General features: G+C 37.3%; 1 protein-coding gene across 1 annotated transcript in view; it reads left to right on the forward strand.

Annotated features, from left to right (window-relative positions):
* Window positions 1–3,884: 3,884 nt before the first annotated feature.
* The window catches only part of AP2M1_2 (AP-2 complex subunit mu), a 114,409-nt gene continuing 105,214 nt past the window's right edge, over window positions 3,885–13,079 (forward strand). The window contains exons 1-9 of the mRNA XM_051212611.1: window positions 3,885–4,071; window positions 4,107–4,201; window positions 4,237–4,360; window positions 5,346–5,505; window positions 5,905–5,979; window positions 6,850–6,972; window positions 8,918–9,047; window positions 9,273–9,382; window positions 12,245–12,307. Of these exons, the coding sequence (XP_051072801.1) occupies window positions 4,040–4,071; window positions 4,107–4,201; window positions 4,237–4,360; window positions 5,346–5,505; window positions 5,905–5,979; window positions 6,850–6,972; window positions 8,918–9,047; window positions 9,273–9,382; window positions 12,245–12,307 (912 nt within the window). The 5' untranslated portion in view covers window positions 3,885–4,039. The remainder of the gene's footprint in view (window positions 4,072–4,106; window positions 4,202–4,236; window positions 4,361–5,345; window positions 5,506–5,904; window positions 5,980–6,849; window positions 6,973–8,917; window positions 9,048–9,272; window positions 9,383–12,244; window positions 12,308–13,079) is intronic.

A 13,079-nucleotide genomic window follows, 5' to 3' on the forward strand; every position in this document is an offset into this window, starting at 1 on the left:
TAATACCGAGATCAAAGTTTACAAACGGAACTACTGAGCTTACGCGTGTGCATGCAAGTTCAAAGTCAACGGAAGAATGTATGTTTTGGGTACACTTAAACAAACGAGTACAGTAAAACAATCACTGGTAAAGTTGGTTGTAATAATAATTGTTTCCATTATACCAATTGCGTTCTGTTCATAAAACTAGGTCACTACAATCTAAATCAGCTAAGAGATCAAAATATATGGCCTCACTTCTTATTGTTCTCCAGATTTTTACACCATCCTGAAACAACAATGTTGACTATTTTAGCAACAGTGGTAACGCATTAACGTGGAAAAGGAAAAAAAGAGAGCCTAAGATAAAGATTTGGGGTACACTACTTTTGACTGGCTTCCAGTCGGATAGCGTTCCACTGACCCTCACTCTCTGTCTGCGATCACATAAGAAGTTTCGTATCCATTTATGTACATCACCTATTATTCTGAAGGTCGAGAGTTCGTGCATAAGATATAAGTGTGAAATCTTGTCAAATGCTTTGCCGAAATCTATGAATGTCACATTGACAGACAGACCGTTATCTAGGGCTGCTTTTCAATCTTCTCTCGCAAAAAGTAAGTTACTCAAGCACGAATGCTTGGAAAGTAAGCTATTTTTCGGCTGCAATTAAACGCAAATCAATTTCGTAAATGTGCCCTTCAGCTTAGCAACCAATCAGAATGGGGCGGGAATTATTATATCCGCCATCTTTGTAAGCAATGGCGGTCGGCTTTCTTCGAATATCAAACAAATGTGTAAACCAAGTTCCCGTTTGAAAGTTGTATTGGTAATGTTAATCTGCAGTTTTTGTTATTTTTTCTCAAACGAAAGAGTAAAAAAAGTCAAAAAAATACTGGAAGTGGTTGTGAGACTAAAATGGACGTCCAGCATCCTTTTTATAATCTGCCGTTCGTTGGGTCTCCCGTAAACAGTTCCATAGGACCATAGTTCCAAGGGCGAAACAGTTTCTAGGGTCTGTGAAGGCTCACTCCTGTTGCATTCTAAGTGAAAAAATAGTGATGACTTTAGTCAGAAATGTGGAATAGATAAATAACCAAATTACATGTTTTTTAGCTAAGAATTTATGCAGTTGTGATTTACCTTGAGTTCATGAATATTAGATAAGGTCAGCTACTATTACTTGTGCAAAGCATAACATGTGCTTAGAACCGTATTGCAATGCTTTTATTATTTTGCTCCCATTTAAGTATTCCCTAGTTTAACAGGAAGACATACAAGCAGAGTTAGTGTCTGATAAAATAAAAGTCCCAGTTGTCGAAAAGATTCTTAACATTTGTCAACAGTCAGCTACATTTAATTGAGACGCAGATCACTCATCTTCTACGACTGATTACTGCTGTTTTGCGGGTAACTAAAAGCTCAGACGCTTAGCTATCTTGCTATCGATGTTCTTGCTTGGGCAATTTTTTTATTACAGTGATCATGAAATATGGTCAGTGATAGATGTACAGTCTAGAAATAAACAACAAGCATACTTATCGCTATCTTATAATGTATGACAGCAACAGCAAAATTAACAACATAATCTAGTTATCTGATTAAAAATACATTATGAAATGACAAAATCTATGGTTGCTTGAACGCGCAGATGACTCTGTGCGATACATTAACTTTACATGGTTGCGTTACGGATAAATTCACCCTATTTTTCGTAAGGTCCAAATGGTTCAAATGGTTGTGGACGGAATAGAAGAAGCTTTCGCTTAACAGGCTTCCGTGTCTAGTAGCAGGGGATCACCAAATCCTCCAGGCAGGAACCTAGGTATGTTAACAATAAAAGAGGAAAAGAAATTGGTAAATCATAGTGTGATGCTGTCCTTGGTCCTTAAGAATAGGTCAAGTTGCCTCTTGAAGGACTCCTGAGAAATCGCTTGGACTAGCTCGGCCGGCAGCGAATTCCAGCTTTTGACAACTCTTAAGGAGTAGAAGTTGTGTCTACATTCCGTCTTGCTATGTTGTGTTTCCAGTTTCTGGGTGTTACCCCTTACGTTATTATTCGAACTAAGCTTAAGTAGGTGTTTAAGAATATGTCCAGAAGTGTTAAGAATACTATAAACCATTAATAAATCACCTCGAAGACGCCTATATTCTAATGGGTAAAGGTCTAGTGAACGGAGGCGTTCTTCGTAAGGCTTAGATTTGAGTCCTCGAACTGATTTCGTGGCTCGCCGTTGGATACGCTCCAAAGTGACCTTGTCCTTTTGGAGTGAGGGGGGAGTACTATGTTTCCGTACTCTAAATGGCGACGGATGAAACTATTGAAGATTGTATGGAAAGTTCGTCCGTCAAACTGGCCAAAAATGCGCTTCAACGTTACCAGTGCAAGGTTTGCTCGGAAGGCATTTTTGTCACAGTTAGCGTAAGACTTCAAATCATGGGCACCAAGACTCCTAAATCTTTTTCGACTTGAGATACTACTAGAGAGGAGTTTCTTAAGTCATAACTGTAGTCTGCGACATGTCGCAGATGGACTATTTTACACTTCGAAGTGTTAAAGGTAAGTCCGTTATCGTCTGCCCAACTTTGAAGTCGAGTCAGATCCTCGTGAAGTGCCTGTGTATCGTCTTGGTTGCGTATCTCTCTCCAAAGTTTCACGTCGTCGGCAAAAAGTAATAAATCTGACGTTACCTGTTGAGGAAGATCATTTATGTAGATCAAGAAGAGAAGAGGCCCTAGTACTGAGCCCTGGGGGACCCCACTATGACACTCCATAGCCTGAGATAAAGTGAAATTAACCCTAACCTTAAAGTGTTGATTTTTTAGGTATGAAGTAAGCCAATCGATTAGGGGTGGTTTGATACCTAGTCGTTTGAGCTTGTTGATAGGACACAAGTGGTTAACCTTATCAAAAGCTTTTGAGAAATCAAGGTAAATGACATCAACCTTTCCCTTGCAATCGAGGATGCTTGTCCATCTGTCAACCGCAGTCAGCAGGTTGGTTATACAAGAGTAACCCTTCCTGAAACCATGCTGTTGGGGTGAGAAGAAATTTAAGGACAGTAGATAGTCATTTAAACCGTCGCATATCAGGGACTCCATGAGTTTTGAAGGTAATGACAGAAGAGCCACCGGCCGATAACTTGAAGGTTCATTGCGTCGACCTCCTTTGAAAATTGGTGTGATGTGAGCCAACTTCCAATTTTCCGGTAATTTGCCTCGGCTAAGCGAGTGTGAAAACATCACGCTAAGCGGCGTTGCCAGGATTGAGGCTGCCTCCCTCAGTATGGCAGGATGATCCGTATCCGGGCCAGGAGAAGTATCTAATCTTAAGTGCTGCAATTTCCGGAACACCAAGTCAGCGCTTAGGTCCACTTCAGAAAGTCCTGTGGAACTGCAGATGAAACTGTCGTCAATAAAGTTGATGTCAGCCGGTTGAAATGTTTGAGAGTAATGTGCCGCCAGAAGGTCAGCGGCGTCGCCATCGTTGTTGGTCGGGCCGTTAAGACCTAGCAGTTGAGAAACTCCTGTTTTGGCTTGACGAAGAGAGGCTGCATAACGGAATAGGCTTCTAGGGTTAGAGGCGAATTTGTCCATAAGCTTTGTTTGGTACTGAAGCCTGTCTTCTCTTATAGCCTTCGTGCATATGTTCCTTATATGTTTATATTGCCTATACGCTCCGTCGTTATCAGTTCGTTTGTATTCTGCCCAACAGTGCCTTTTGCGGCTTAGCAGGCGAAGGGTACGGTTCTTGATTACTGTAGGTGGCTTGGAGCTTTTTGGAACCGTTTGAGGAACTGAATGGTCTGTAGCACATAAGAGCGTGTGCAGTAAGAAGTCCCAATGACCATCCACATCGAGTTGAGGGTGAACATCCAATGAATGAATTAGTAAGGAATATTTATGTGTTCATCAACCAATCAACCCAGTTCTGTACTTAAAAGGATCCTTTTACTACATACGGAAGGAAGGTAAACGAAAGCTTTATTCTTCACATAACCATTAGAACCATACGTCCTACTGACCTTGGCGGCTGATTTTGTGTGTGCGTTGCATAACATGTCTTATGATATCGATGACTCTTTATACAGGTTTGATCTCCTGCAAAATCATATTTATTTTGCAGCCGTCAAAGATGTGTTCTGGGGGAAAACGCAATGAAAAGAATGTGTAAATCTAAAGTATTTTTACATGGCTTGGGAGGTGTTGGAATAGAAATAGGTATATTATTTTATTAGTAATTGCTTCGCAAATAGCGAAAAATTTAGTTCTGGCTGGAGTTGGCGAACTCATAATTCAGGACCGATCTTTATGTTCCAAACAGGATTTAGGGACTCAATTTTACGTGGATGAATATAGTGTTAAAGGTTCGAAAACTAGGTAAAATTTTGACTCATTGTTTTAATTTTTCTTAGTTTTATTTATTATTGAAAATTCACGGTTAAACTCATGACACTTGAGTCCACCAACACAGGATACTCTTAAACCTTCTTACCTAATACTTTCGATGGCGATTGAAATAACTTACGTTTGTTGTGTATTAGTTCGTATATGGGTCTACAAGATAACATTATTGAACGACATTCCAGAAGCCACATACTCATAACAAATTTCGCTTATAAAAATTTGTGAGAGGCCTGACTGTCATTCATACATCTCTGATAAAATAAATCACCTGACAGTTATTTTCTTAAAAGATATAAAAGAACCAGTTCCCAATTTTTTGCGTGAGGTACACAGTTTTTACGAGGTTGAGCGAGAATAATGTTTTTGTATTCATATATCAGTCAACCTATCTTCGGAATCAATATTAAATGTTAAGCCAAGTGTATGATCAAACTCTGGGTTCAAATCACAAAATGAAGGCAAAACGTAAAGAAATGTCAATTATTTGTTCAGTTAAACATAAAACCAGAAAAAGAGATGTGGCAAATAAAGTCTTAACCTCCAATTTTTAATATTTCCAATCCAAAGTGAACGACACGCCAGCTAAATCATCCAAATAAACTAGTACTTTTGGCTTTAAGTTTAATGCTTCATATAGTTTGTCATTAATAACACTGAATGGGACAGTGGCTCGATTTCCAAGGCATTCGGTTCGGCCACTAAGTCGCGGGTTCAACCCTCGCTCCATTTATTTTGGTTTAGGCGACCAGATAGTATCATGAATCTCCCAAACATAGAGTGTGCTTCGCAGTCAAATACACGAATCTGCACCTGGTGAATTAAAAACTAGTAATTATAAATGTTTTTCCCTTTATTTGTCTCATTAGCTTAAATATTTGATTTGGTTGCAGATTCGAAATCTGCTTCGGTTAACAGTGTTACTTTCTTTTATTTCTGTTTATCTTCTTCAAACGTTCAGAGCCGAAGCAAGTCTTGATCGTCTAACGGCTTTAAATCCCTATGTTCGTATTACTTTAGAAACGGGAGCTGTCACGGATATTCGTTGCCCTCTTTCTGAACCTGCTAATAAGAATATCCTAAAGCCATTAGTCGACGAAGGATCGTCTACGAAAGTCGATGTAAGATTTTTTATTTTATTTTTCCTATATAAAAACTAAAATTGGTCACGAAAAAGCCTTTCTTAGCGCTATTCTATTTTATGATGGTATTGCATACACATTACTGTCGTCAAGACTAATTTGTACTCCATCAGTCACCTTAGAAAGCGTTGTATCGTTTAAATCATTGAGGCAGAATTTAAGAAGTTCCAAATTCGGGCAGAATAGTTAATTTATGCCTAGTTTTCAATGCTACTCTAGCTGGTGTCAGTTTGTTATTTGTATGTAATATTTTGGTGCCTGTCCGTACCAATAATTATGTGTTTCGAATAAAAGAAGAATCTTATCCCTTGTGTATATGATTTAAATTAACTGTAAATTTGCTACCGAAATAATTAGTTTCACCAATTTCTTTCCTAGTGTTTGATACTCACGCAATGTTCACTTCAAAAAGCTACATTGTTGGATCTGTTCTGTAGAGCATATGATATTAAAGTGAGTTAACTGTTATTCCTTATTTTAAAAAAAATTAAATGTTTATTCCGTAGTTACCAATGGCTTTATTGTTTGTCATTGCATTTTAGCGCCGTCTACAAAGAGTGTTATATCGTGATGATAAGGCACAAGCTATTGCCCTTCAGTATACTGTGGTCACCCTTCTAGGTTGACATAGCTTTCAATGCTAATAGTCTTTCATTCATGTTCCTCGAAGAAACATCCTTCCGAGGTCAAGGTGTAGTCATTCAGTAAGTTTTGATCGCCTGTGAACCCGTAACAAAACTTGGGTTAATCTTATGCATATACAATCATCTGTTCCTTACTAGATCCAAAGAAGCTGAAACTAACACACCTCTTGCAGGTGAACTCGGAGACGGAAATAGGGACAATGATAGGTAACAATAAACTCGTTGATGAAGATCAAGTATTAATTAATTTCTAGACGAGGTAACGTAAATAGTGAGAGGATCGCTTTGAGGAACAGTTCAAATGACCTCTAGCTACTCTAATTACCTTTTACGTATCAATAACCTAAATGGTATGTTGACATCGCACCCATGCTTTTCAGCGTAGTTGAAAAGGTCATAATTGAGAGGCAATAGGTTCTCCAAATCTATTCGAAAATAATGATCCAGTTGTAGCATCTAGGTCAACAGATTGTAACCAGAGTTTGCCAGACGGATTTGATCTTATCAGACTGACGACGCTCGCTGATTGTCATATACTTATCATTGTCAGTTAGTTTATTTCATTGTATCAGAGGGTAAGTTTTTCACCGTTATAATCTGAATCCGAATTGTTTACGATGAATTTCAACTTAAAAGCTACTTCTAGTTACCTTCAATTTTGTTTTATTTTCCTTCTCAGTTTATCTATACAGATATATATGGTACATTTGGAAATTTATTTTGTGATTTTGGCTCTGATTTTACTGTTTTAACACAAGATGACGAACCATGTAGAGAATTTTTTATTGGAAAAATTGAAAAGGTAATTATGTAACAATAAAATAGTAGACGTTAGCACAACTATGTATTATTCCAAGCATTTATATATTATTTGGGCTATAAATTACTCATTCTCAGTAATATGTTCCTTTTTTTCGTATTTCAAGCATTGACAATGATTCATGCTCAGAAATTTTTCTGTGACTTACCCATGAACGTAAAGCATAATAAAAATATTCCTTTACACCTTACTTGTTGAAACCTAATTAGAAATAGTGAAGAAGCCTAAAAAGTCGTTCGTTTACTTACTATGGAAATGTGCTTAATTAACTGACTAGTCTTCTTATTTCATTCAATTCCAGTTCTGTTGAATATCCGCCCAATAGTTTAATAGTTACACGTTCGAACGACATACCAACGTTATTGAAATTAATGAAGGTCATAGTAAGGTGGTATAATTTTTTCATCGAAATCAGTCCTATTGAGTAACATGTACAGAAACGAGCACGAAGACAGTGAAGATTTAAATATCTTAAGCTTACTAATATCTTGCAAATGCATATTTTTATTTTTATTCTTAACTACTTAATACCAAAGTTAGTAACATAAATGAACGAACTAAAACGAAAAAGAATGAGCGTCATTTTGTACGGTAAATTCTAAATATAAAGCTGACGAACTTGTCACACAACTTGAAGGCTCTGGACTCGATTTTTTCAAGAATCAATAGTTCACAATTTTTAACAGCTCAGAATTAGGATGAAATAGCCTCCCGGTGTTCCTTGTTTCTCACTGGTTTCCTATCTGATGTCATCCGCGATTCGCACCCTCTTCACATTGAACCACAAAACCATAGTAATATTGCTCGCATCTTTAGTGGCCCGTGAATCTGACTCCTATTTAGAGCGTATGAATGTTTTTTATCGCCTATTCTCGTATATCATCGTCGACTTGAGTCGCGTTAGTCAATAACGGAATTAAATAAGTCGAATAACGAGAATTGCTTTGTGAATACATATATTTTGTATATGAGGCGAATGAAACAGAGCAAAGCAAAATGACACGCAGGGAAGATGGCTGGGAAGCCAACTCCATTTCAAGCCGGGCATTACTCAATATTTATAGTCAGACAAAATAAAGCTACAGACATGTGGTTAATGGAATAAGAAGGGCACACACATATACGCTCATATAAAAATAGTCAAGACTGACAAGCGAATAATTGACAAGGTCAAAATATGACTCAAGTAGAATGACTAGATTGGTTTGTCCAAAAACTAGAACAAGGTATATGGGCTTAAAATAATGACTGACACTACACATCTGCTGGGATCACCGAGTAAGTAATAGTGAAGTTAGACGCGGGGTATTGGGAAATGATGGTAAATCAGTTGATGAGGTTGTGGATCTTCATCGACTGAGATGGTTGGGTCACGTGTTACGTATGCCTGAACACCGATTACCACGACGCGCAATGCTAACGGTGTAGGGGGTAGTTGAAAGAAAGTTAGGGGTGGCCAAACCAAAACGTGGCATCAGTCCTTAAAGTCACTAACTTCCAGTCTGAGCCACGTTGGTAGATGCAGACTACTTAGTTGGGGTCCACGTGACTATCGTAACCAACGGTTGTAGACTCTTGGTGACATGGCTCAAAATCGATCACAATGGCGTCGGTGTATACACTCTCTGTCTTCCCTTAAACTAAGAGATTAAAATCGCTTCATATCTTTTTTTCTACCAACTAATTCTTTCTTCCTGTACTATATCCTTATGTGCAATCTTTCTCTTATATATTACCACTACTGAATAAACTACTTCTATGAATTTGTTGATCATCTTGTTGTGCTGATGTGGTGAGGTATGGCAACTTGTACCGATGCATATATGTGCCTTGTTCTACGTTGTAGCTGACTGACTGACCTTGAACTGATCTCCCAAATTCACTCAAGTAAACATAGACAAATGTTCATTATATTCTTTTTATTTAGATAAACGATGAGGAATTATTGATCACAGTTCTTGGTGATCGTCGTCATCATTTAGAAAATAATGATGTAATTCGATTCACTGAACTTAACAATTTACCAGTGCTCAATGAAAGAGAATTTCCTATCCGAGGTATGTAGTATTCTAAGATTTTTCGTTACATTTTGTCGTCGAATACTAATAAAGTATATATTGTTTGGCATTCTGATGATTCTAGTTCCATGTATTAATAGAGGAAGCTAATCAATCACATGACGTTTTGTTATGTTATGTTATATACCATATGTTCTTAAACTGTTATCTATCCTAGATCATTACTTTTAATCCCTTTCCTGTTTTCCTTTCTCTTCATTATAGTAAAGTCGCCTTCAGAGTTGATTATCAAAACGTCTATAAAAGACATCCAGTTTCCTTATTCAGATGGTGGTATTGTGCTTCAAGTTAAAAAGCCACAAGTATACACTTTTGTAAGTTAATTTATCGTAGCTTTATCTATTTTTAGTGTTGAAAAATCATACTACTTATTAAATGATGATATTACAATAATAAAATTTGATAGTTTATTCTTTCAGAAGGGGGCTTTTTGGAGATTTTAGTAATTTTATAGTTGAATTCATTAGTCAATGTATGCTAGGTCACCAATAAAAACCTGGAAACACTGAACGACTGTTTCGTCCTAGTGAGAAGCAGTGATCAGTGGAGTTTATTCTTTATTTATAAAAGTTCTTGGTTGGATAACTTTGTCTTTGGAATGATATTTCTACTGGAATTTCAATCTATCTCATTGTTTAAAAATGTCGAAATTTTAAACTCATTAAATTATCCAATTATGATATGAGTTACGCCTGTGAATATACTATCACTTCATATATTCATTTAAACTATAAATAACCACAAAGTGAATCCTAATTAATCTCAGTACTGATATTGATATGTCTTGTTGTTTGAATGCTACTTGTTATATCTAGTTGTCGATGATTGTTGTGTCGGAAACGCTTATCACTCATACTCGAAACAAGGGACCTCTGCAATTGCCACGACATGGAAATAAGAACACAAACTGGTATAAGTGATGATTTATTAACCCCAAAAACACGACGACGACAACCCTAGTCGAAAATACACTCATTTATATATTGATTTTATACACAGTTTGACTAATAATTAGGATGAAATCACATATTCAGTTATAACAAATCACTTACTGAGAATAGTTCATGTCAATGGAATACAAGAATATCGTATATTATGCAGAATAAAATATCATACGAGAAAAGAAAACAAGTACTACACTGAATGATCATCACATTGAATGAAAACGGATGTTGAATGTTGAACAAGACTCATATTAAGTAAATCAATCTAATCTTGACTTTTCTTGCCATCATATCACCCTTCTTTTTTTTGGAAGACTTAAAATTTAGATCTTGACTTTATCCTCCCCCACGAAACAATGTCGGATCTTCATGTACCCACGTTACTAATAATGTGACTTTATTGATCTGAACTGTTTTACCACTATTAGCACCTTCATTATAGGTGTGTATTGTAGCGTGTCGGTATACACAGAGGTTAATGAATCCTTTTGTCACCCCTGGACATTCCTTATTACATCAGGAGATGTATCAGTTACATCGTTAAATATGTCTATAATTTTTGAATGCGATCCCGGATTTGATTGTTCGAGCATGTGTTCCTTCAATCCACTTATGATCAGTAATTAAGATTTAATGAACACATTTAATGAACACTTCTACGACTGAAATTGTCATGTTCTTACACCAGTAACCGCGTCGTTTGTTGCAACAGCGACTTGATAAATAAAAGCAGAAGTGTGTTTATAACTGAGGAAAGGGGATTAGGGGTACGTTAAACTGACAAGTGAGTTATAACTGGAACCAGACAGTTATATTGGAAACTGGAACTTGTAAATTGGCTCGATCAGTGATTGTTGTGGTTTTCGTTTTTTCAATATTTCCATCGCCAAATTGTTATTGCTTTCTTTTTTTCCAAAATCCTCGTCGCCACTGATATGTCTTGTCGATTGACTTTTCTTCCCATCATGTCAGATATAAAAAGGCTAAATAAGATAATTAAACTTAATTTTTGCAAGAACATTTTACATTTTTATCCCCTATCATCTGATTCATGAAACCTATTGTTATAGTGCATCGGAAAGTTCATCATTTCACTCGAAAGGCCCTGTTGTGGTTGTATGTTTTTACCTTTTCCTGTAGATATTTTAATGATTGTTATCACGTGATTAGGGTACTTCTGCACAGGTAAATTGACAAAAGTGAATATTTGACACAACTTATTGGTATAAACGATTCGTTTTGGCGAGTTTATAAACTAATTCCAAACCAGTGTTTCACGAGAGCTCCAGGATCTTGGATGAGCAAGTGTCATACGAACTTCCTTTAAACATGAGCTACGGCCCCGAAATACTCTGGTACGACCGAGAGTGGGGAGAGGCAACTCTCTCACTCGAAATGCTCTCACATGGCCACGTGCATACAACCACTGCTTTCTTGCGGCGGGGGTGTTGTTTACGAAGTTGAGAGCAAGACAAATAAATATTCAGCGCTTAAATAGTGCTTATGGGTACGGAAACCCCACCCAGAGAATTTTGAAAACCATGATTCCAAACCAATGGTGTTCATGGGCTCCAGAGAGAGAATAAGTGGCGTATGAACCTATTGTTGGTCACAGGTTACTATAGGACCTCACCTAACATTGCTCCACTATTTTGTGCATTAGACCTGTAGGTCAAGGGCTCAGGGTGTGACCTCCTAAGAGAACTACCTGTTTCGGCTTGGGTACCCAGGCAGTATACGAGCCCAGGTCAGGTTTCAAACCTTCAGACAAATAACTAAGACTTCAATGCTACAACTGTTAAACAATTAATTGTCTATCAGATGGGTTTCGTGGATATTATAGTAATTTCAATGATTAAGATCATGAGTAAGTTGAAGCTAGACCACCATGGAAAACCTGGAAGCACTGGACGGCCGTTTCGTCCTATTGTGGGACTCCTCGGCAGTGCACATCCATGATCCCGCCCCTCGAGTGATTCGAACCCAGGACCTATCAGAAACTAATTTGAATGGTCCTGGGTTCGAATCTCGCAGGGGGCGACGTCGTGGATGCGCACTGCTGAGGAGTCCCACAGTAGGACGAAACGGCCGTCCAGTGCTTCCAGGTTTTCCATGGTGGTCTAGCTTCAACTGACTCATGATCTTAATCATTGAAATTAATTGTCTGTTTACCATTTACCATTTTATTTAGTTATTTCAGTTTGGCTAATCTTTTTTAACACTTTTGTTTAGGAAACTATGCTCGAACAACTTAAATCTCCTAAATTAATGTGTGTGGATTTCAGTGAACCTGAGGTTAGTGAAAAAAATGGCTGAAGTTATTTCCTACTTCCTCTCTCTCTCACTCACTCACTCACTAAATATTATTCATTATTGTATTAAATTCCATCTCACTCTACTGATGTTGTAGGGTGCAACAACCTGATCCAATGAACATTTATTCCAGGTTCTATGTTGATTATGTCTGATTGACTAACTAGAGTGCATTATTTAGTCTGTGTATAGTAATCCTATGGTATGTGCTACTTATATTGACATAAGTAGTATATGATGTTAGTGGTGAACAGAAGGTCTGGCAGCATAGAGACAAGGGGATCGAACAGTAAAGAATGGTAACAGAATGCAATTTGTATGAAAATGCAAGAACAATGAAGTCTGAGTCATTTTGAGACAATCGATGGACATTTTACAAATTAAGCATTTACTTTACGATTGTTAGATTTTATTAACAAGTGGTGTAATGTTGTGTTAAATACATTCGATTGTCCTCACCCGTGTTCTCTTCACTACAATACCAGTTAAACTAGTTGTTCTCAATTAACTAATCAGTTGTAAACAATGTTGTATCTGACATAAAAGATTATCAATGAAAACTTTTATACTTCAGCACATCAAAAAATGAAACTAACATGGTTAGTGGGAAAAGAGTCGAACTAAAAATAGTAAACATATAAAGTATATTTCAATAGTTGAGATCATGATTCAATTGAAGCTAGACAACCATGGAAAACCTAGGAGCACTGGACGGCCGTTTCGTCCTATTGTGGGGCTCCTCGTCAGTGCGCAT

Source organism: Schistosoma haematobium, chromosome ZW (genome assembly GCF_000699445.3).
Source record: "Schistosoma haematobium chromosome ZW, whole genome shotgun sequence".
NCBI lineage: Eukaryota > Metazoa > Platyhelminthes > Trematoda > Strigeidida > Schistosomatidae > Schistosoma > Schistosoma haematobium.